The sequence below is a fragment of the Euprymna scolopes genome, chromosome 35 (assembly GCF_053919585.1).
Source record: "Euprymna scolopes isolate OS-2025 chromosome 35, ASM5391958v1, whole genome shotgun sequence".
Classification (NCBI taxonomy): domain Eukaryota; kingdom Metazoa; phylum Mollusca; class Cephalopoda; order Sepiida; family Sepiolidae; genus Euprymna; species Euprymna scolopes.
In genome coordinates, this window is record NC_136516.1 from 33,126,508 (window position 1) to 33,151,163 (window position 24,656).

At 33.6% G+C, this 24,656-nt stretch overlaps 1 protein-coding gene across 8 annotated transcripts in view; it reads left to right on the plus strand.

Moving 5' to 3' along the window:
• The window catches only part of LOC145259798 (polyamine-transporting ATPase 13A3-like), a 198,469-nt gene that overhangs the window by 142,800 nt on the left and 31,013 nt on the right, over positions 1-24,656 (plus strand). For 4 of the 8 annotated variants that reach the window (XM_080117572.1, XM_080117577.1, XM_080117578.1 and 1 more), the window contains 5 exons: positions 3,302-3,340; positions 14,790-14,897; positions 15,687-15,766; positions 16,816-16,858; positions 24,530-24,639. In XM_080117572.1, the coding sequence (XP_079973698.1) occupies positions 3,302-3,340; positions 14,790-14,897; positions 15,687-15,766; positions 16,816-16,858; positions 24,530-24,639 (380 nt within the window). The remainder of the gene's footprint in view (positions 1-3,301; positions 3,341-14,789; positions 14,898-15,686; positions 15,767-16,815; positions 16,859-24,529; positions 24,640-24,656) is intronic. The other 4 variants (XM_080117574.1, XM_080117579.1, XM_080117575.1 and 1 more) reach the window with 1 other exon arrangement.

Consider the following 24,656-nt stretch of genomic DNA (forward strand, 5'->3'; position numbering starts at 1 on the left):
ATAGTTTTTTTGGTAAGCACGGTCTCCTCATCAGCAAATTTAGGAGGATTTCTATTGAATTGAAAAGACACCAAAAATAAACCTAGCATTAAAAGTAAGGCAGATGAATCTGAAAAATTGAAGTAAAAGGTTTGGATTTAAAATTTATAAGAAAATTAATAAGAAAATTGGTATAGGTTAGAGATAGAAATGAGTAGAAAAAATATATATTTTTTTGAATTTACATAATAAATTTGATTTAAAAATATATAGATATATAATTACCTTTTGGTTTTTCTTTTTTTGAAATCAGGAACTGTATTTAAAGAAGTCATTTAGATGTTTGCTATAGCTTTTTATTTTATTGAATGATGAATTTTAAAAGGGCGACGCTCGTGCAGTAAATTGTTTCCGTTAGCGTATTTTAATTTAAAGACGCTACAGTTAATATCTATAGAGAGAGAGTATTCATTTTGCAAGTTTTTAAGGGGAGATAATTGTCATGGCTTTATTTATTATTTGATTTACGAGTCTAAGGGCGGTAATTGGTTTAACTTAATTATATATATATATATATATATATATATATATATATATATATATATATATATATATATATATATATATATATATATATATATATATATATTTTTTTTAAATGAAAAAAAATATATTCTTTTTCTTTATAAAAAAAAAATGGTTGCTTATTTAGAATTGCTTATTAAAAAAAACAAAAATACGAAAAGAAATCTTTGTATGTACTCATCATGGAACGAAGAAGTCATATTTCAAAAATCATGTAAATTGATCAAGTAGTTATTTCTTTTAAGAAAATCATATTTTATGACTAAGTGAGATCTAGTTGATCAGCCATGATGAATAAATGAGTAGGAGACAACTCCATATTAAACATGGCGACTCAAAACATAACGTCTTGCTTTGTCATAAAATTTGATTTTCTTAGTTTAAAAAAAAATTACTTGATCAATTTACATGGTTTTTTGGAATATGACCTCTTCATTCCATGACAAGTATGTACAGCATAAAGTATTAAGATTTTTCTGTTTTTGTTTTGAAAATGAGTTTAATTCTAAATAAGTACTGATAGTTTTAAGCAATAACGCATTTTGAAATAGTACTGTGCATCAATTTGTTGGATTCCTCTACAGTTAAAATTGCTTCAATATTCTATGTGCCCTCTTGTATTTTCTTATAACGCATTGTAAAATATAAATGTGGGGAATATATTGCTAGAGTTGCTTGAAATGTTAGCATGTTTATTTCGGGGCAATTTTGCTTTGGCCTATTCTTTCTTATCTACTTTCTATTTCAATGAAAAAAAGAAAATGGTGGATAACGAGGCATGCTGGGACATCTGATATTTCTTTTCTGTGCCTTTCTTCATTTTTGTTGAATGAACTTGAAACTTGTTTTTCGGTTTAAAAATATATCTATATCTATCCATTATCTAAAGTTCCAGTCTTGTTGGGTGTCTCAAATTTCCTTCTTCTGCATGTCACCACTCAACTGAAAAAAAATGTTTTTACTATAATTTAAATTAAAAAATAAATTATTAAATCAATAAATAAACTTGGCTAGAAATTTTTATCCTTGGCCCTCAAAATTTAGAGCATTCTTGTAATAACCTTGTCCCTGTTGATTGAGGTGTGATGCATGTCCTGTGCAGTTCTTGGCAGTCCACTTTCCCAGGCTTTGCTTTCTCTTTTTGAGAAGGGTTTAGTTTATTGCTAATTGCCTGAGACGCCCTTACCAAAGAATGCCAACAGATCTGCCTTGGCACTTTTTGCAGGTCAGAATGCCCTTCCTCAGGGGCACTAACTTTTCAATCCCACTTTCTGACCCTGATGTCTAAGTTCTTGTAATGGGTGAGAACTAAAAACCTTAAATCAATAAATGTTTGATTTTAATAATCTGTGCAGTTTTAGGCCTTAACATATGTAAATTTGAGTTCTGCACCATGGAAAAAAAAAAAAAAAAAGGACCAAGTCCATCATTTGCCCCCCCCCCTCCATTTAGCCCCCAAAATCCTCAAAGCCTTAACATATTTAAATTTGAGTTCAACACCATGCAAAACTGCTAAATAAACATACACATAAAATTTTGGACAAATATGGTAAAATAGTTCCAAAAATGGAATGTTTTTATTAGCCATAATAGGGGCACATCCAAGAGTTATTGCAAAGTATAGACAAACAAAATGATAAAGAAATGAGTTAGTTACAACTTTTCAGAAAGTTTTGTAAAAATCCAAGGCATCAATTTTTTTAAATAAGCACAAAAGTGTCAATTTTAGCCATTTTAACCTGAAAGGCGCCCCTAGGAGGGCAACCAAAGTTTTCCCAGAAAATCCGTTCTGTTACTTTTTTACTCATATCAGGTTTAATGTTTGTGCAAAATTTCAAAAACTTCGAAGGCGTAGTTATTGAGAATAGTGCGGACAGACGAACGGACGAGGGTGAATTTACAGGTCCACCCTCCTTTTGTTGGGGGACCAACAATTATAAATTGTAAAAGATCGGCTGAAGAGAGCTTTGATATTGGGACTCAAAATGGTTCCCTATTATTAGGTTTGAAACCAACGATACTGATGGCTTATCTTATCTAAACTTCTGAAATTAAAAATAAATATTACGCTCTTATAGAGAAATTTTTTTCTTATAATCCAGCACTCTGCTGGAATTGTTTTTATCCCAAAAGTATAACTAAGTATCTTTTTATATGCATACAAAAAAAAGGAAACTAAAATGTTTGTTGGAATTTAGTATTAATTTATCTATAGAGAAATGATTCCCACACGAGAGAGAGAGACTAGTATTCTCTTAATAGTTTTTGATCTGAAAGCCCTGTTCCTTACAGCAAGTGGCTTCATGCCTTGTCTGGAGAGATTTTCATGAAAAGAGACTTTGTTCTAGTGGGGATAGACCAACTTCCTTTTAGATTATGTTTGGACGTATCTCCCCCCCCCCCCAAAAAAAAAATAAAGTACATGTTCATTTTCTTTCCCTACTCTCCAACTGATTATCGGAGAGTGCATAACAAACAAACAATACAACAAAGCACTATTTGCACTAATTAAATCTGCTCCATTTCTAGTGCCTTGTTTCTCAAGGGGACATAACTCTGCACTGGCTTGTAAGGCCAACAATGTTGCTAAACTCTACACAGTGACTTAGCAATAAATAACGGATTGTAACTCTTCCTCTCTTGGCTTCAGTTTGGTTCTTGTGCTTCGGGTTCTGGCGCCCTGTAAATTCTTCCTCCAATTTCAGACTGCAATTGCCTTGGTTTTATTTTTTTTCAGAATTGTCCTCTCCTTACATTTAACGAAACACAAGAACAGGTTCGTACCAATTCTGTGCCCAAAACTTGCATCCTTCTAACTATTATTTTCGCATTAAAAAAAAAATGCATCTTTTTTGGAATGCATCATGCTGAAAACTTGTTTTAATTTCAAAACTTTTTTCTTTTTTAATTTGAATAGAATTCTGTCATTCTATCGTCTCAAAACTTTTTGTTTCTTTTTTTTTTTTCTCTTCTTCGCATGCGACGCTTTTTTCACTCGATCTCAACAGATGCTGCATTTAATGCTAATCTGCTTGAATTTTTAACAATTTTACTCATTGAACACAGGCCATCAAAGAATGAGTTTCAATAATTTCTTTAGTAGCTATTAAAGAATTAAAGTGTACACATGGAAAAAAAAAAATTGATAACTTAAACAATATTGTGCAAATTTAAAAAAAAAATATGATTTTGACTTTAATATTTTTTAAAGACTTTTTAACATCTTTTAAAGATTTATTTGCAGACTATTATTCTCATCTTCCAGTCGTTGTTACACAACCTTTTGGCAAACTATTCCTCTGGCTTTTGTCAGGTGGTTAACCGCGACGGGATAGGAATGCTGAATCTTGTAACTGTATCTCCAGTAATTACTGCCTTCCATAGTTGTCATCTCACCACGTTTTGGCCAACCAAGCCTCTGATCGGCTTTGGATAGGCTTGAAACCACTATCTTCAGACAATGCTCACCTGGAACCGTAGCGATTCAATATCCTGATCTGTTGTGCTACGGCCAGAGCATTAGTTGGCCACCAAAACGTGGTGAGATGACAACAATTATGGAAGGCAGTAATTACTGATGATACAATTAAGACTCAGTATTCCTATCCTGTCACGGGTAACCATCTAATGATGACCAGAGGGTTAGTTGGCTGAAACAACTAGATGAGGATAATAGGTCATAAATAAATTACTCCTCTCAAAAGGATTCCTATTATAAAAATATCTTTAACATTTTTTTAAACACCTAACATTTTATTTAAGACACCTAACATTTTATTTAAGACACCTAACATTTTATTTAAGACACCTAACATTTTATTTAAGACACCTAACATTTTATTTAAGACACCTAACATTTTATTTAAGACACCTAACATTTTATTTAAGACACCTAACATTTTATTTAAGACACCTAACATTTTATTTAAGACACCTAACATTTTATTTAAGACACCTAACATTTTATTTAAGACACCTAACATTTTATTTAAGACACCTAACATTTTATTTAAGACACCGAACATTTTATTTAAGACACCGAACATTTTATTTAAGGCACCAAACATTTTATTTAAGACACCAAACATTTTGTTTAAGACACCGAACATTTTATTTAAGACACCTAACATTTTATTTAAGATACCGAACATTTTTTTAGACACCGAACATTTTTTTAGACACCGAACATTTTTTTAAACACCTAACATTTTATTTAAGACACCTAACATTTTATTTAAGACACCTAACATTTTATTTAAGACACCTAACATTTTATTTAAGACACCTAACATTTTATTTAAGACACCTAACATTTTATTTAAGACACCTAACATTTTATTTAAGACACCGAACATTTTATTTAAGATACCGAACATTTTTTTAGACACCGAACATTTTTTTAGACACCGAACATTTTTTTAGACACCGAACATTTTTTTAGACACCGAACATTTTTTTAGACACCGAACATTTTTTTAGACACCGAACATTTTTTTAGACACCGAACATTTTTTTAAACACCTAACATTTTTTTAAACACCTAACATTTTTTTAAACACCTAACATTTTTTTAAACACCTAACATTTTTTTAAACACCTAACATTTTTTTAAACACCTAACATTTTTTTAAACACCTAACATTTTTTTAAACACCTAACATTTTTTTAAACACCTAACATTTTTTTAAACACCTAACATTTTTTTAAACACCTAACATTTTTTTAAACACCTAACATTTTTTTAAACACCTAACATTTTTTTAAACACCTAACATTTTTTTAAACACCTAACATTTTTTTAAACACCTAACATTTTTTTAAACACCTAACATTTTTTTAAACACCTAACATGTTATTTAAGACACTTAACATTTTATAAAACTTTTTCTTATTGAAAAAAAGTAATTCACACTTTAACCAACTCTTGCAGTGTTTTTAATGTTTTGTAAATTGTAAAATCTTTTTAAAAATTTCCAAATTATTTTAATATTAAATCAAAATCTTTTCATATCTTTAAGAAATTAATTTAAATTAAAAAAGAAAAGTCATTATGATTATGTAAACGATTAAAAGATAAATAAGCCTGAAGCCATCTTGGTAAAGAAATATTTTTCATTATAAAGAGGAACACAATGAATTCATATGTCATAATATGTGAACTGTAATGTTTTACTGTACCAGGTATCTAAAGGTCTTTTAATTGAGGTAAGTTCCGCTCTTATGTTTGGGTAGCATGAAATCCTAGTCTGATTCCCTCATATCTAAATAAGGAAACTTGTACTCCATATTGGTTTAGTCTTTGTTGTTTTCTTATCACAATTTATTTTTTGTAAAGCTTTTTTCCTTTGGTAAAATATTATTGGAGATATCAATCTTTTTGTTTTGGGGTCTTACCATTCCTTCTTTGAATCTCTGACTCTTGTGATTCCAATCACTTACATATACTTCTGAGGTTTCGACATTAAAGGTAGAGGATGAGTGTAGACTCTTTGTATTTGAAAATGGTCAGCAAAACCTTCTTGGATTGTAGCAAAATAACCCAAGTTAAAGAAACTCTTTGGCTTCAGAATCCTATCAAGTTTATCAAAAGACAAAAAATGAAGAATAAAAAGATCCTGAAAGCAATATTTACAGAGTATTAAAGGAAGGATTTTCTGGTAAAGACCTTGTGGTAGGCCTACAAAGAATTGGATTGACCAAATCTGCAGTGATTTAGATCTTTCACCAAATGTTAAAGGTCATGGCCAAAGCAAAATGCAAGAAAAATTCTGTATAGCTATTTAAAAATAGTTTCCTTATTATTTTCACTCCTTTTTTCTTTCTTTTTTTTTCTGTTGCTTCATTTTAATAATAAATTGGATGAGTATGCCCTCTGTTTAAGAATTCAGGTGATAAATTGTCTCCCTCCCAGTACAGACCAATAAGTCTCCTCTGTGTCATGAGTAAGTTGCTGGAATCCATATTAGAGAAGTACTCAACCACCTCAGCAGAAATAACCTTCTTAGTGACATGCAATATGGTTTCCGTTCTGCCAGGTCTACAGCATATGTGCTAACGGTTATCTCATAGGATTAGTGGATCTCTTGACAAAAGTTTCCTTTCTAGGGCAATTGCTCGACATATCAAAGGCCTTCGATCACAAGGGCCTACTTCATAAGATTTCCAGCTACAGTATAACTGGAAATGTTTTCTCAATCATTAAATCATTTTTCTCTGATAGACTCATAAGAGTAGTGGTTGATGGGCAGAAATCAGAGGCCCTCAGTATTAATGCTGGAGTCCCTCAGGGGGTCCATCCTGGGCCCAACTCTCTTCCTGATCTACATCAATGATCTCCCAAAACACATAAATCATTCGTTGACATCTATGCTGATGACACGACCATCTATGGCAACACATCAAAGGCCGTAAATGACAAAGTTCTCTCTGATTCTCTCTCCTCTGATCTCAAGCATGTGGTACAGTGGGGGAAGAGGTGGCTGGTTACTTTTAATGCATCTAAAACCAAGCTCCTATCTTTACATCATCACCGCTCTGATCCCCATCTGGCATCAATTGAAATGGATGACTCTCGTCTAGGGGAAGCTCCATGTTTTGATAAGCTTCTGGGCTTGACCTTTACTCCTAACCTGAAATGGAACACGTATATCAATACAGTTGCCAAGGTCGCTGGAAAAATGGTAGGATCCTTCTACTGCTCCAGAAGATATCTCGCTGTTTTATTGTTACTTGCATTGCAAGTGCTTGTCTAAGCTCCACAATCTGGGCCCCCCCCTCACCAATCTTTCACGAAAAACACCTGTCTAGCTGAAACCACTGCCAAAAATTTTCACCACTCTTTATCTGTGCCAAAACCAAAACGTAGATTCCATGAACAAAGCTTCTTTCTTAGAAGTGCACGCCTGTGGAACTCTCTTCTGTTTGCCTGTTTCCTGCCTGACTACAACCTGTATGTCTTCAAGTCCAACATAAACAAATTCCTGATGAACCACCCCCTTAAGTAAGACACTTTATCAAATCTCCAATAGTAACGTACTGTACATGCAATAATCCTTATCCCCGAGTGGCTTCCGGGCCTTGATAAGTGGTGACCACAGTGTAAAAAAAAAAAAAAGAAAGGGAAACATTAAAGGTCACAGCCAGAGCAAATGCGATAAAAATTCTGTATAAGCAATGCTAAATATTATTAAATGATGAATTATTTTAACTTAAAATCCATTTAGTATTATGCATGTAAACTTAAAACAAAAAAAATTCTTAAAATTTGTCAACTTTATGCAAATAAGAAATCACACATCAGATCAAATTCTGTCACCATTTTGTTGCTATTTTGCTTATGCAAATAATTTTGATACAATTTAAGCATGATTTTCTTAAGTTCAAATGCATAATGCTAAATGGATTTTAACTCTAAATGATTCCTCACTTAATATATTAAACAAAAACAATAGCATATAACTATTTTTAATGGCTGTATGGAATTTTTCTCGCAACCTTTAACATTTGCTGATGGTGTATTAGCCAAGCACTGAACAATATGAAAAGACTATGCATCCAGAAAGTGTACAAAAATGCTTTAACACTTATTTGTTGGTGAACTAGTTTCTTTTGCGCAAACTTATGTTTCCATGCTTAGTGATTGATACATTATTCAATTGGGACACTTTGGACTCATTATTTTGCTCGTGTTTATTGTATAACATGTTCTTCACTTGGTCACATTTGATTACAAAATTAAAAAAACATTTTTTCACTGAAAAAATTTCTCTGAAACCGGCTCATCCCAAAAATACCTTGCCCAAATTGGAATCTTTAAAGAAACCATCAAAAACCTGAATGGGACCCTTTGAACATGCACTCTTTGGACTTTGAATGCTTTGGGATTTCTTAACAAATAATTTGATCCTGTTCATGCTCTCTTGCTGTTTTTTAGTGAAGCAGAGTAATGTATATAAAAAGTGGAAGAGTTTATCTTGATAATCAATCTAATGGTAACACCCCTTTCTTCCTACGAAATGGACTCTTCTACTCTATAATGCTGTTTGTAAAATCCTTTTCTTATTTACAAATATTGTTTCTTCATCTTTTTTTTTATTTCTAAATGTAATCTATATTGACATAGAAATTTTTTTGTTGTTGTTGTTGGTGGCTGGTACCTTCATGTTGAGTGACCAATCTATATATCTATAAAAGTGAACGTGTCTGTGTACATTTCCCTACGCAATAACTCTGTCAATTTTAAGTCTACAGACTCGAAATTTAATATACAGGATACTGAGATTTGGGAAAATCTTTGATCAGTTTTTGACCAGAAATTTGGCTGTTAGGGGGTCAAAGTTCAATGATTTGGTCTTTTGAAAACTCTACCAAACTCCTCCGACAATTTTGGGTCTAAACACTTGAAATTTTAGATATAGGTTCCTTGGACATGGATCTAACTTAATAACTTGATTTGAGCCCAAATCAATAAATGTATACATGTTAAGGGGTCATAATAGGTGTCAAAATTTAAAAAAATTGACTTTTTTTTTTTTTTTTTGCTCAACATACACCTCCAAACACCTGAGCAACGCCGGGCTGAAATGCTAGTTAATGATAAAATTATTCACGATATGAATACTGCTTTATTCTTTATCTGCACTTGGGATATTTATTTTACATGTTCTATCCTTGTCATTGAGCACTTTTATTTCTTGAGATTTTTATTTATTTATATTTTGTTCATATTCATCATAAGTAAGGCATAGGAAGTTGCACGGCGAAATGTCTGTTAAATTTCTGCATATTAGTACATTCATAGAAGCAGGAGATAGGGAGGGAATTTCAAAGTCTAGCAGTTCAAAGAAAAAAAACTTTCAAAGTAGAAAGCTCTCTGGCATCGAATCCTCTACAGTGAAGGGATTTCTCCATTTGTTAGGTTAGTCGGAGATATTTACATCGAGGGATCACAAGTACTATGAGGTTGTCACTGCACATTCCATTAAAGTACTTGAAAAACAAGCACAGGGATGCAACATTGTGGTGATGGGACAGAGGCTGGCGCTCGATTGACAGTAGGGGACCTTTTAGATTAGACTCTTTTTCGACTCAATATCAGCATCCGCAGTAGGAGTGCCTCGGGCAATGAGCAATAAATTAGCCTCTTCTCAAAAGGAGAAAGCAAAGACTATGATGGTGTCCTCCTAGCTAGAACTGCACAAAACCAAAGCCATAGCTCCTTCAATTGAGGACAAACCACTTCAACAATGGCCTAGCAGCCATTCTCAACCTTTCTGCCATCATTGACCCCTCGACTTTTTATGACAGTGCGGAACTTATTAGATTGGAGAATTTTTTTAGAGACTTTGTCCAATAAAGAGTGACTAGTGGTTGATGCACCAGCCCATATGTGGCATTCTATGCATGGGTAAATGTTGGCTTTGTAGAGACATAGGATACTATCAGCTGCGAGTATTTTTCCAAGTTCTACCATTGTTCTTGAGCACTTTTATTTCTGTAGATAAAGTAACTTAACTTAATAATATTTATTTTTTATTTTTTTTTTTATTTTTTTATTATTTTTTTTTTTTTTATTTTTTTTAAATTTTTTTTAATTTTTTTATTTTTTTTATTTTTTATTTTTTTTATTTATTTTTTTATTATTTTTTTTATTTATTTAAAAAAAATTTTTTTTACATGGAAATCACCACTTATTAAGGTCACCCCCCCCCAACCTTCAATCGCCAGACAGTACATATATTTAGATCTATTGGAAGCAACTCTCATCTTCCAGGTACAAGTAGAACCACATATTATTCACCGTACATTAAATATTTACATACGCATATAGCGGACAATTAATAATAGCATACACGCATTCATTCACTGATTAACTCATATAAGAAGATGCTCACATAAGTGGCATCTGTTTGGCCTGTCAGGTGTCTGGATCAGGGAAGGCAAAAAAAAAAAAAAAAGGAAAATTTAAGTTTTTAGATGGATTCTTTGTTTACATGTGGCATTAATTTGCATATGAGAGGAATAGCAGCTATAAGAAAGACGAATTAAAGAGGGCAGGGGATAAAGTTTTTCACAGCCAAGAGAAAGAGGGGAATAAATGTTGAGTTGCTGTTGTGAATTATGGTTTAAGAGGAGTTAGAATGAATTGCAACATTGAAGAGAAGTTCTGTAATTTTTTTTTTTTTCACTCTGCATTCATATTACTGGGTAAAAAAAAAATGTATTTATATTTTAGCGTTAGTAGTTGTGTGTGTCGTGTATGGAAGGCATCCGGTCTTGCCGATCATAAAATACACTTAAAAATATTTTAATTCTTGCAGATTTTGTATTTATTATTATGGAAGCAATTCTCTATTGAATATTATATTGTACCTATTGTACCTAATATATATATATATATATATTACTGATTTTAAGTAAAAAAAAAAAAAATAACTTGGGTACCATCAGCTAAAATCGAAGCCAAAACATTTAGTGCTCTATTCGCATTCCTTACCGTTTGAGTTTTTTACAGATAAATAAGAAAGATTTAAAATTAGACCCCTTCAAGCTATGAATGAATTTGCACATACGCAAAAGTAATAGAAATATGTCAGCAAGTGAAATGAACATTTTGCGTTTCAACTTCCCGGTATGTCTTTACGCATTATTCATCCATCCAAACAAAGATTTTACTCCTTATAAACCATCCTTGGTGTATGATTAAAATTTATTAAAATTGTTAATTTCAGTATTATGTGACCAGTAATTTATGAGGTCAACACACACACACACACCTACTGTTATAGATATCCAAATAAAATTCAAAATTTATTGCTTGAATCAAAGAATACAAAGTTTAAATTAATATCCTTAACCCATGAGTTTTTAATGTAAGCACATATCCTCAGAGGAGAATTTCTGGCAAAGTACTGATATTGGTTCGCAATAATTTTGCTAAGTAGCACAAAGAAAGAAAAAATATTAAAAATGAAATTTTCCTCTGAGGATATGTGCTTATATTAAAAACTCCTGGGTTAAGGACATTAATTTAAACTTTGTATTCTTTGATTCAAGCGATAAATTTAGAATTTTATTTGAAAATAGATCCTTTTTAAATGAAATTTAAACTAGATTCTTTATTTGCTCTAATATATTCAGCCATTTTATTTGGCTGGGATTATCTTGTATGAATATTTCCTTCTAGTATTATATAAGACTATGAACCATTGGATTCAGCAACCTGTAATCTAATTCATTTCAATACTTAAGTGTATGCATATATATATATATATATATATATATGTTACCATTTAACCCAGTACTACCTGCCTCATGGTCGGGTCACCGGTAACTAAACTGGTTCCCCCACCAGACTTGTTTGGTAAGGAGGGCGGCTAGTCTCCCTGAAGGATTAAAAACAAGACCTTCCAAAGGGCGAATGAACTCTTTTTCTGGGTCAACGGCCAACTAGCACTGTGTATATTTGTGTGTGTGTATATGTGTATTGGGGTAGAGAGGGCTTCCGTACGGCGTGGTGAAGGCAATCTTTCTAGGAGAAGCAAGTCTCTGTTTAAAAAAAAGTAAAGCGGAAGACCATTACCCGCATTAAGTTGGTCTGCAGTTTAATTTGTTGCTGGCTATCTTGCTCTTGCTTGTTGCTGGATCTCATCATTTTGAACCGAGAGAGAGAGACTTAGCTGTCGTACAAAGCTAAGACTCTGTAACATCATATTTGTATAGATACTCACAAGACATTTGGGCTCATGGATTTTAAATGTCTGTGGGAGTGGCACTCGTCTGACAAGACGTTGCAATCATCATAATATATATATATATATATATATATATATATATATATATATATTTATTTCATCTTTTTGCAACTCGTTTGTATGACTAGACATAAGCATACCAACTCCAAGATTCAAAACTTTTCTGCAAGATCACAAATTGCATGCTATAAGGATTGAAAGAAATAAATTTACCAGATGCATCACTATTTAGGTCTAAGGTTGAAAAATGCCACCATAGTTTCATTAGTATTTGTTTTTATTTATTTTTAATTTTTAAAAAAAAAATCCATATTTATCTTTATTTTCATTTAAAAAAAAAATTTTTTTTTTAAATTTTTATTTTATTTATTTATTTATTTTTTTACATATTGCTGGATGTTTTAGTCTTGCTAGTTTATAAACTAGATCTTTTATCGACTTGCTGTGTTATACATAGTTTGTTAAATGTATGGCTATGTAGTTTTTGGAATGTATTTTGTTAACCCCTCATTTGTAAACTTTACTAACCATTTGCTTAACCAAAAAAAACAAAAAAAAAAACACAAAAAGCACCCATACAAGGGGAACTAATTCTAACACTTTTAATTTCTATTATATATTTTGAAACTTAATTTTAAAATTTAATTTCATTTGTTTGCCAAAAATTGAATTTGTTTTATTTGTTACAGCAATCTTTTTAATTTAAATTTGTTAATCACAAAGGTGACATTTATTTGCAAAAATATTCAGAGTTGGATAAAGTATTTCTGAGAAAGTGGAGCGAATTGCATGGTGTAAGGATTAAAAGAAATAAATTGCTAGTCAGAATCAAATATCAATTTATTGGATGCATTTCTATGTAGGCCTAAGGTTGAAAATCACATTGACATTTTTTTAATACTAGATATGGAAAAGCTGAAGACCTGAAAGCTCGACGTTTCACCCAACTGTTGTGTGGGCTTTATCTAGAAAGAAGTGTCAAGAAATCTTGAGATTTACTCTCTTCAGATGATTCTTCTTTTTGGATGATTATTTAAGAATGTCTCCGTATTACAAATCTACCAAATTAGAATAAATATTTTTTTTTTTTTAAGAAATTGAAGTGAAAGACTTGTTCTTTACAAGAACATGATAGACCATTATTAATTCAAAATTGGCTAGTTAGAAACAAGTATAGATTTGTCGGTTTAAAAGCTATTTAAGTCTAACTTTGATAATCCAATAGACTTAAACTTTAGAAGATTAACACTTTTATGATAAATCTTTTCCAATCAGAACCCGCCCCCCCAAAAAAAAAACTTGATTTTATTGCAATAAATATTATCGATATCGCCCAGTTGTAAAATGCACATAATATGATAAACCGTATAAATTGCCATGAAAGATGTGTTATGCCAGCTGAATTTCCCTAAGTGAAAAAAACTTTAATGATTCGAAATCATCTTTATTTCTTGATTGGTTGCAAATGGACTTTTCTACAGACCTGAATTACACACATTTTGGATTTGGGCTTTTAATTTGGATCTATTTGTCAAGATATAAATCTGATTCTTTTTATGAGAACATTGACTCTTGTCATTTTATCTTGAAAATATTTAACCTTTCCACATAAATTCATCTGGATTTTTAATCCACTTTTTTTTCTTTTTTTTTTTTTTTTGTCATCTCTTTTTCCCCGAAGTTTTTTTTTTTTTTTTTTTTTTTTTTTTTGCATTCTCATATAATGCTGTTTCAATTTATGGCAAATTTAAGCAAATTCATAACTTCGCTATAATATTTATTTACTAATATCTTTTTGAAACTCCGCAGATTAAGGACATTTTAATATTTGAGTATCATGCCGAACAATAAACTTGTGTAAAATATAATTTAGTCCTAAATTGTGTTTTTCTATGACCAACTCTATTTCTTGATTGTATTTTTTATTTGGTTGGGATTACTATATTAATATTTATGTTCACTTTAAGTTTACAGAAGCTTTTGACTTGTAAACTTGATTTATATATATATATATATATATATATATATATATATATATATATATAACAATCGAGTTAGTATTTCACTGATTTATAAATTGAAAAAATAATACTATTAAAGCACTACTCTTGATAGTTCTTAACTGATGTTAGTATACTATAAAATTGTATAGGAATAAGTATACATAAAAAAGCTTATCTATAATCATTGTTTTATTTATTTATTTTTTTAATAGGGATTAGAAATGTAATTCTATGTTAAAATGTGTTTTATTTATATTTTAAAAGGTACAGTATTTCAATAATTTCTGAAACTGTGCTATGCTAAACTCATTCTTTTCAACTGCTAGCTTGATTGGGTTGCTGGATCAACACTTGCGCCTTTTATTTTTATTTTTTTATTTTTTTAATTAAGCGAATACCAAAGCTGCTGCTGATCAGATTGTCAGTTTTAGACTAATTTTTAAACCATTTTTTTCTTTTTTTCCTACAGGGATATCATTCCATCAGAATCGAACCTGATTATAACAAATACCATTTTGCCGTCTCAGGAAAATCATTTTCGGTGCTAAGGAATCATTTCCCAGAAATCATTGATCAAGTAAGTTGATTTCATGGTCTAAGATTACACGTTTATATTATTTTAAAATAGATGTGATGTGAAAAATTTATCTACATTTCAAAATAGATCAAGGTTATCCCCCCCCCATACACACACTCGCACAAAAACCTCCGTTAAACAAAAAAAAAAAAATGAAATGCTATTCGTTCTAGGCAATTTTGGAATTGGTAATTGTATCAGAATCAGGGGAAATATTTGAATCGTCCCAACACTAGTGTGTATAGAGTCCTTACAATGCATGTACAAATATACCGCTGTTGTCCATTGATACCTGCAGTTTCATGGAAATACTGGATATCCAATCTGCAGGATCCTAATATACGGTACTAATAATCATGGTTAAAAATTCATTGAAATCAAATGAATTTCAATCCTCGAAATCAAATTAATCTTACCATATCCTTCAATATACACTTTTATGGTTAACAGCAGCATCATCATTGTTGTATTCTGTTTAATGGCTGTTTGAAATGTTGGCGTGTATTGGACAGTTTTAAAAAAATTGATTTCCAAATTAACCTATCTCTGCTCAGGTCCTTATTTATCCCTCTTTCGTTCGAATTCACTGTCCTCACTTTCTCCCATGTTTTCCTCCCAACTGACCCTGCTACCTCAACTGTTGTACATCTACTAACCCAAGACCTTGCCTCTGTTGTGTTGCAAAATTTTTAACAATCGGTTGATTAGTTTAGGAATTCCTCTGCATATACAGATACCTAATAGTGATGTAGATAGATGTATATTATTTAATTTTTATTTTGTTTTCAGGTCTGTCAACGTGGGACCATATTTGCACGTATGTCACCTGAACAAAAAGCTCAACTTGTTGAAAAGTTTCAAGAATTGGAGTAAGTGTTCTTTTATTTATTTATTCTGAAGATTCTTATGACGTTATTGTGTTGAATTTTTAAAGTCCGACCCAAGCAGTATTTCAGCTGACAAATTAAACTTTGCTTTTGACTTGCTGATTTTCATTTGTTATTGTTGTACCATGTTATTGACAATATAATAACATCACACATTCTTCAATAAGTTCCGGGCCTCATATAGATGTCACCACTAATAATTTTTTTTTTTTTTAAATCTATATGCTTTTTTTTATTAATTACTACCCTTCAAATGTCATAATTTGATCTCAATTGGATTATTAGTTTACAAATAACATTTATTAGTAAGGCTATTGTTGCAAATTTTCAAAATAATGGAAAAAAAAATATGCACTTTGTGTGTTAATAAAGCATTGTTTTCTGATGGGGAGGAATACTATTCAAGCAAAGCATTGGCTTGATAAATATTATTCGGACTCTGCTCCATCAAAAACAATAGTTACAATGTGATATGCTAACTTACGATGCAGTCATATAGGCACAAATGATGTTAAATACCCAAATTTGGTATTTGTCATAGAAAACAAATCCACGAACATGTTTTGGACAATTGAATTTGAAGATATCAGAAAAGCGTGTATTCACCGTTTTTGTATGAACATTTGTGTTCAAGTAGACGCCATGTTTGTTCACAGTGAATTAAAAACAGTTTTTCAATGGAGCGTTGTTTGCAGCTGTTTCAACAACGCAACAAAAAGGAGTTTTTGTGTCAATAAAATGAAACCTGGATCCACTCCTTCAATCCAGAGTCAATATTTGTTTGATGCTTGTATGTTTGATGTTTGTACAGTGCTGTTTTTTTTTTTATATACTTATTTTTTATTTTATTTTATTTTTTGTTTGTTTGATGCTGGTACGTTTTTATACTTATTTTTATACTTATTTTATTTTTGTTTGATGTTCGTTTTTCTTTGCTTTATTTATGTGTGTCATATATATATATATATATATATATATATATAATGTACTTTTAATGTTTATGCTTGTTTATTTATTTTTTTTTTCCATAGGTACGGGACTGGTTTTTGTGGAGATGGAGCGAATGATTGTGAGGTGAGATAAATTAAAATTATTTAAGCAATGTAAAGTCACACATTTTAGAAAACTTTTTTTTTTTTTTTTAATGAATTAAAATGAGAAAATTGTAAAACCTGAAAATGTTGTGAAACTATAAAATAATTTTTTTTTTTTTTTTTTTTTTTTTTTTTGTTGAAGTCCGAATTTTCGCGGTTATTGGCGAAAATTCGGACTTTAACAACAACAACAACAACAACAAATGAAAATGATTTTATCATTTCACAGCATTTTCAGGTTTTACAATTTTCTTATTTAAAAAGTAAGTTTGTATGTGCGTTTCCAGTTAAGTCAAAACTACACAATTCACACAATTAACGATTACCACACTACCACCTTACATTCATTAACTCTTATCCTTGAGTGGCCTTCAGGCCTTGCTAAGTAGATGTAAAAGCTGACTGACTGACCTAGTTTTAGTGTTTGTTTTAGATTAACTGTCAGTAAGAATAAATTATTCTTAAATTGTTCACTAATTTGGTCCAAGATATCAAGGTAATGAATGCTAATTTTTTTTTTTTTTTTTTTACACTTGCAAACATTACATCATCCGATTCTGGTAAAAAAAAAAAAAAAAAAAATTAGCATTCATTACCTTGATATCTTGGACCAAATTAGTGAACAATTTAAGAATAATTTATTCTTACTGACAGTTAATCTAAAACAAACACTAAAACTAGGTCAGTCAGTCAGCTTTTACATCTACTTAGCAAGGCCTGAAGGCCATTCAAGGATAAGAGTTAATGAATGTAAGGTGGTAGTGTAGTAATCGTTAATTGTGTGAATTGGGTAGAATTTGATTCTTTGTGGAAACTGTTCAACAAGAACTTGTTTATATTGGAAGGGAGATAACTTAATCAGGTTGAAGAGTTATTGCCCTTTAAGTATTTGTTACAGAATTGAATCCAAATTTTTATTTATTTATTTATTTATTTTTTTTTTTTTACATAGTTTCTGTTTACTTGCCTTCTCAGAATTAGCGAAGTTAGACACAAGGTTTGTTTTTAATGTGGAGAATTCTTCTTCACTGACTGGAGACAGTGTAATCGAAAAGTTGCATTAAAACAAATAAACTTTGTTCTTAGCTTTTTTTTTTTTTACATTTTCACTCCAAACAAGGCACATTGCCACGTTGGTGTAGGGGGCTACTATCAGGGGCAGCTACTACTAGGGCACTATGTTGAGATTTGAGCAGCAAGATGTCGGTTCACGTTACACTTGAACTTCTGCATGTCAGTACAGTTAGGGAAGCAGGGACCTGGAATGGAATTCCAGAGTCTAGCGGTTCTGGGGAAGAAACTACTGGAGTAGAAAGATCTAGGGATCTCTACTGTATGGGGGTGGGATTTAGTTGCCTGTCAGGTTTGTCGAGGGTGTCTACGTCGTGGGGGCACAAGTGTCTGCAGTACATCAGAGCATTCACCATTAAAATACTTGTAGAACAGGCAGAGGGATGCAACGTTTCGTCGATGGTATAGAGGCTGAAGCTTAGATGCCAGTTCAGGGCCTATCAAATTGGCGACTCTTTTGAACCTTGTCTAGGAGCGAGAGACTAGTAGCAGATGCACCAGCCCAAATGTGACAATACTCCATACATGGGCGAATGGTGGTCTTATAGAGGTACAGGATACTTTCAGGTGTCAGTAGTTTTCTAGCACGGTAGAGAGAGCCTACCTTTTTCGCAGCGGCCCTGGCAGTGTTTTCAATATAATTGTTCCAACTCATGTTTCCTGTGAACGTTAGGCCAAACAGTTTGGAAGATGTACTTTCAGACAGGGAGTCACTGGCCATTGCTATTGGTGGTAGAGAAGGTTTCTTGTAATTATTGAAGGAAACCAGTTTAGTCTGGCATCATTGAATGTGACCATCCATTTGTCCCCCTTCCACTATAGATTGGAGGTCATCCTCTAGTATTTTTGCCATTTCTTTAGTTATGTGTTCATTTGTTTTCCTGTCATGCCTGTTATAGTGTGGTGTCATCAGCATATATACCCATCTCAGAGGCAGTTTTGTTGGGGAGGTCATTAATAAATATTAGGAACAATAGAGGTCCAAGGATAGACCCCTGAGGCACTCCCGCATTTATATCACACTGTTTAGATGTACGACCGTCGAGGACAACCTGGATTTTTCTCTTATCTAAGAAGGATTTAATTATGTTAAGTATTCTACCAGTGATACCGTATGATTTAATTTTCCTAAGGAGACCCTCATGCCATACCCTGTCAAAAGCCTTAGATATATCTAGAGCTACCGCTCTGCTCTCCCCCGCTTTGTCCAGTGAATGGTATATACGTTCAGAGATTACAGTTGAGATGTCTGCTGTGGAACGGGTTTGTCTAAATCCATATTGTTTGTCAGTCAGAATTTTAGCTTCTGTGAGGTGCCGGACTAGAGCATGGTTAATTATGGTCTCAAATATTTTGGTGAAAAGTGGGAGGAGGCTAATGGGGGCGATAATTTGATGGGTCAGTTCTCTCGCCAGAATTCTTGAATACTGGTACCACAGAAGCAGTTTTCCAATAGCCCGGAAAGCATCATTCATTAAGGCATTTGTTGTAGAGTTTGGAGAGAACTGGAGCTACTTCGGCTGAGCACTTTTTTAATAGCACAGCTGGGATGAGATCAGGTCCACATGCTTTTGAAGTGTCAAGGTTTTTTATGATAGCGTGTACCTGAGCAGGGGTGATTTTTAGATCGTCTAGCATGGCGTCTGTCTGCAAAGGAAAATCAGGCAGGGGGTGGTTGGAAGGGTCCAGTGTGGAGTTTGAGGCAAACCGGCTGGCAAGCATATTAGCCTTGTCGATTGCTGAGCAAACAACCTCGTGATTGTTGGTTAGTGGGGGAATTGTTGATTGCCCATAATTTACTACACTGTTGTAGATTTTCCAGAAGTCACGATTTCCTAATTTTTGTGGTTAGTGGGGGAATTGTTGATTGCCCATTATTTACTACACTGTTGTAGATTTTCCAGAAGTCACTATTTCCTAATTTTTGTGCTTCGATGCGTTTTTTAGTGGTTTCAGTAAATTCTCTCTTAGCTGTCGCTATTTCTTTCTTAACGTTACTTCTAGCTTCTATATACCTCTGTTTGTTTGAATTGGACTTATGTCGGTTAAATCTGCGGTATACATGCTGCCTTTGAGCAATGGCAGTTGCGCAAGTCGAAGTAAACCATTGGGGAGAGTGGGGCTTGCTATAAAATTTCTGCATGGGAACATGTGCTTCAATTGCTGTTTTGAACCATTCAGTGGTCTCATTTGCGCACTGTTCAGCAAGAAGACAAAAAATATTTCCCCATGGGGCATCTCTGATAAGATCTCTGATGGCTTCCCAGTCAGCCTTTTTATAATATCTCGTTGTTTTGAGCACTGGCTCTTCAGTTTTGGGTCTAGAATTTAGGGCGATTTCTACCATTATTACTGCATGGTCAGCATTCCCGAGTGGGCTGTCAGCATCTGTTATACGATCCTCGAAAACAGATCTAGAAGTGATGTGTGTTGTTCTTGCCGGTCAGGGAAACGGGTTGGAAACGTAACAATTTGTGATAGGGAGTGAGATATAGAGAAACTATGTTGTGCTGCCCGCTGCATCTGTGTGAGTAGAGAATCCAAGCCAGTTTTTGTGGTGAACATTAAAGTTACCAAATACATATACTTGTGCGCTAGTGTCGAGGGAGAGTGCTGTATCTATGCTATGTCTATGCTGTCAGACTTTGTTCATTATGGTGCAGTCCTGGGTCGAGGGAGAGCGGTAGAGAAAATAAAAGTAGCTAATGTTATGTTGTATGTTTAGTCTAAAGCACATAAAGGCTTGATCGTCCGTTTCTAGGTTTGTTTCTCTAGTCAGGGGGAGGGTGTTATGAATGTAGACTTCAAGTCCGTGCATATGTCTGTCAGTCTTTACGGCAGAGTGGGAGATATCCAAGCATGTTAAAGTAGAAGGGATGGAGGAGTGTAGGTTAGTCTCGCTTAGTGCTAAGATATCCGAGGTATTTGTTAGGAGAAATGCTTCAACATCAGCTAAATTAGTTCTAAGCCCACGGATGTTAGTGAATGCAAGCCTCAAGGGAGGAGGCAAGTTGGATTTGTTTGTCCCTAGGCCTGGTTTAAGCTTATTTTTTTATTGTACTGTCATCATATTTTTAAAGAGTTTCAGTTAGGTGAGGGGAAACTGAACAAGAGGTTATGCAGGGTATCAGACATGCAACACAAGTAGACCATTAGCTGACCTTTCTTCAACTAGGACTGTGGTCTCAGGAAAGCCCATCGGGGATGGGTGCAGGGTCCCTTTCCATGCGCGACATGGCACTACAAACATCCCAATATTATACAACTGTTGGAGCAGCCGCTCTAAGTGCTACCAAAGAGTTAGGGCTTCTGTACTACCAGTTGGAAGCAGCAGCCAGAAACTGTCAATCCGGTACCCTCAGCCCATCAGAAGAAGATCACCCCAATCTAATTGCACAGGCATGTGTAGTACTCAAGCACTCCCAAGTGCCCAGTTTTGAGGGGTGGGATGTGTCGGGAGTGGGGGAACGGCATTTATTGCCCTAGACAAGAAACAAGATCTACCACTAAGTGTTTTGTCGATTCACTTGTGATAGTGTCTCTGCGCCTGACTAATAGGCAAAGAAGGAGTATGGAAGCCAGTGATAGACAGAGCCTATCTACTCCTTAAGCAATTTAGGTTTGCAGACCGGTAATTTGTTTGAGTCACCAGCTCTAGGAAGGTTGTCATCCAAGACTGGAGAGGCCTCCCTCCCCTTTGGTTTAGTTTCAGGGTTTTCCTTCTTCTAGACGGGTGATCTGGGAAGATCTACTGGGTCCATCATCCCTGAGAGGGTTTGCTCCGCACCTGGGTCCTAATCCAGGTATTCCTGCGACCCCGCGTGGTTAGTTAATGTTACAGGGTTAGTTTGTAGAGGTTATATATCTAATGAATAGTTACACTCCTCAAAGTGATTTAGGGGCATGCAGTGGAAGCAGTTTCGTGGGGAGGCTTGTTAGAAAAGCGTTAGTGTGGATTAAGACTTTTACCTTTAGGTTTTCCATTTTTTTAACTTTGTTAGTTTAGGTTCAGGATAACGTTATAGTTTGAGTAGGTATTAGGAATTGAGCTAAGAATTTTGCCCAGTCACTGTATATTTAGATTTATGAAGGTTAAGGTGTAGGTGCAGTACAGTAAGTGTATAACTGGAGGTACATTTTAAGTCATGGCGTATTCCATATGTATAATTAAGTAAATAGATATTTGGGCAAGTTTTCAGTAGATGCAAATAGATAGAAGTTGTGTTAGTGCTTCTACTATTGAGGGGAGATAATTTCAGTTTTCATTTAAGAGTCATCGAGCGTTTTGCATGACAGGGAGTATCGGATTTGGTTTAGTATTGTTCGTTGCAAAACCATCTAGGAAGAGGCAATTGTTATGCAATGATCGCTTTGCATCCGAGTGTATACTTTGGCTGGTAAGTACCAAACTGGATAGGAATGAACTCTAATGCATGTCAGAGGTAGAAATGTATAGATGTTTAGTGATGACTGTTAGGCGGTTAGCATGTGAAAGTTAGCAGCTTGAGGCTAAGGATTCCACTACTAAGGTGTATGTATAATGTAGGATTTTAGTGGCAGCTAGAGGGGGGGGCAGATTGTTAGCTTTCAAGGGTCGGGGTTATTAACTTACAGAATACAGTAAAGTTTCATTTGGATTTAGAGTTTACAATATTGTTTTAGCTTGGGAGAAAGGAATAAAATCTTCCCTTTTCCCCTATTTTGTATGCAGGTTAGACATAGGCAGTCGTCTTGGAGGTAAAGAGAAACAATTATTTCGTTGTGATTCGAAATTCATGTTTATAGGCAACCGTTAATGTTGGGGACAAAACAATTGTATCTATACAGAAGAAAGTCCTAGTGACGCAGCTAAGATCACTGTAGATTTCAGTTACAATTTTAGTACAGTTAATTATAAGCTATATCCAGAGGTTTGGTAGAGAAATAAACAAGGCCTCTTTATTAATACTAGCGAGCATAAGGTAATTGTAGATATTAAGTATATTACTTAAATAAAGTTCTTCTGACTTCTACGGTAGAAAAAATAAATCCATGTTTGTGCTAATTTCAGAAAATTTATCCTGCCTAATGGTATTTTATCTCTAGCCTTAGTACAGAGCGTGGAATTACTTAAGCTGGAAGAGAACGTGGTTGAGTTTTGCTTGGGGGGGGGGGGCGGGGGGAATTTAAAATAACTAACCAGAGAAAACAAGACAAATGCATATATAAATTAAAATACACATAATTACAAAATCAAATAAGAAATTTAAGAGAAGAAATAACAAAGTTAGTATTTTTTAGGACTAGGATGATTTAGGATAATACTTAACTTGCTCCACACACGACAGCACTTACAGTATCATAGCTAACCAAATTTAAAGGAGGGGGGGGGTGATTTCTTGGACTGGATATTGTGTGCGTTTGTTCTATTTTTATCTTCCGAATTCTACGCACATGCGTGTATATGTTAATTTTACTTTTTTTTTTTTACTTTAGTTCTTCTAGCTTCGATGGGTGCTTGTTTACCTTGATCTTTTTCAACGCATTTCAGGTGAAAACATTATGTACTTACATGTCGTGTTGATATTAGTATAAATTATAAAAAAATGATCTAGTAGAAAATGTGCTAGATGGATTTTTAACAAAAATCATTCACAATTACGTTCTGTTTACAAATGATGGACCCTTAATTTAAGTCAAGGGAGATAAGTCAGTTTGTCTTACTGAATTGGTCGCACAACTCTTCCACCTTAAAACATACGATGAAACTCAATAATTTGATGAATTTTATTTTTGCTTGTGATTATTTTTCTACTGGATCATTTTTCATAATTTTTGGAATTTATACTAATTTCGACATATGTAATGTTTTCACCTTTTTTTTTTTTACACAGTGATCACCACTTATCAAGGCCCGGAAGCCACTCAGGGATAAGGGTTATTGCAAGTACATTACATTAGTGTGGAGATTTGATGAAGTGTTTACTTAAGGGGGGGGCGGTTCATTAGGAATTTGTTAACGTTGGACTTGAACACATCCAAGTTGTAGTCCGGTGGGAAGCAGGCAGACGGAACAGAATTCCACAGGCGTGTAGTTCTAATAAAAAAAAAGAAGCTTTGTTCATGGAATCCGCGTTTTGATTTAGGCACAGATACAGAGTGGGGGAAATTTTTCACAGTGGATTCAGCTAGACGGGTGTTTTTCGTGAAAGATTGGCGAGGGGGGACCAGAGATTGGAGTTCAGACGAGCACCTGCCTTGGAAATAACGATAAAACAAGGATAGGTTCGCAATGTCTCTTCTGTGGGAGAGAGGTTGCAGGGTAGAGAAAAGGGCATCCCCCACTAAGCCACAAAGTCTATTTTGTACTCTGTCAAGGCAGGATAGGCTGTTTTTAGCAGCTCCTGCCCAGATATGGCAACAGTATTTCATCCTTGGACGTACTTGGCTTTTAAATGAAATGCGTTCGTTTAAAAGATAAACATAAACACAAAGTACTACTTTTTGTATGGATTTTCTTATTTCCTTGTTCATATGTATTATATATCTATTTTATTTTCCCATATATAATCATCTTAATATATTCCGATTTTCTTTGAAGGCCTTAAAAGCTGCTCATGCTGGAATCTCTTTGTCAGAGACAGAAGCCTCAGTTGCTGCCCCTTTCACCTCTCGTAAACAAAACATTGAATGTGTCGTCACTGTTATCAGGTAAGTTTGCCGAATGT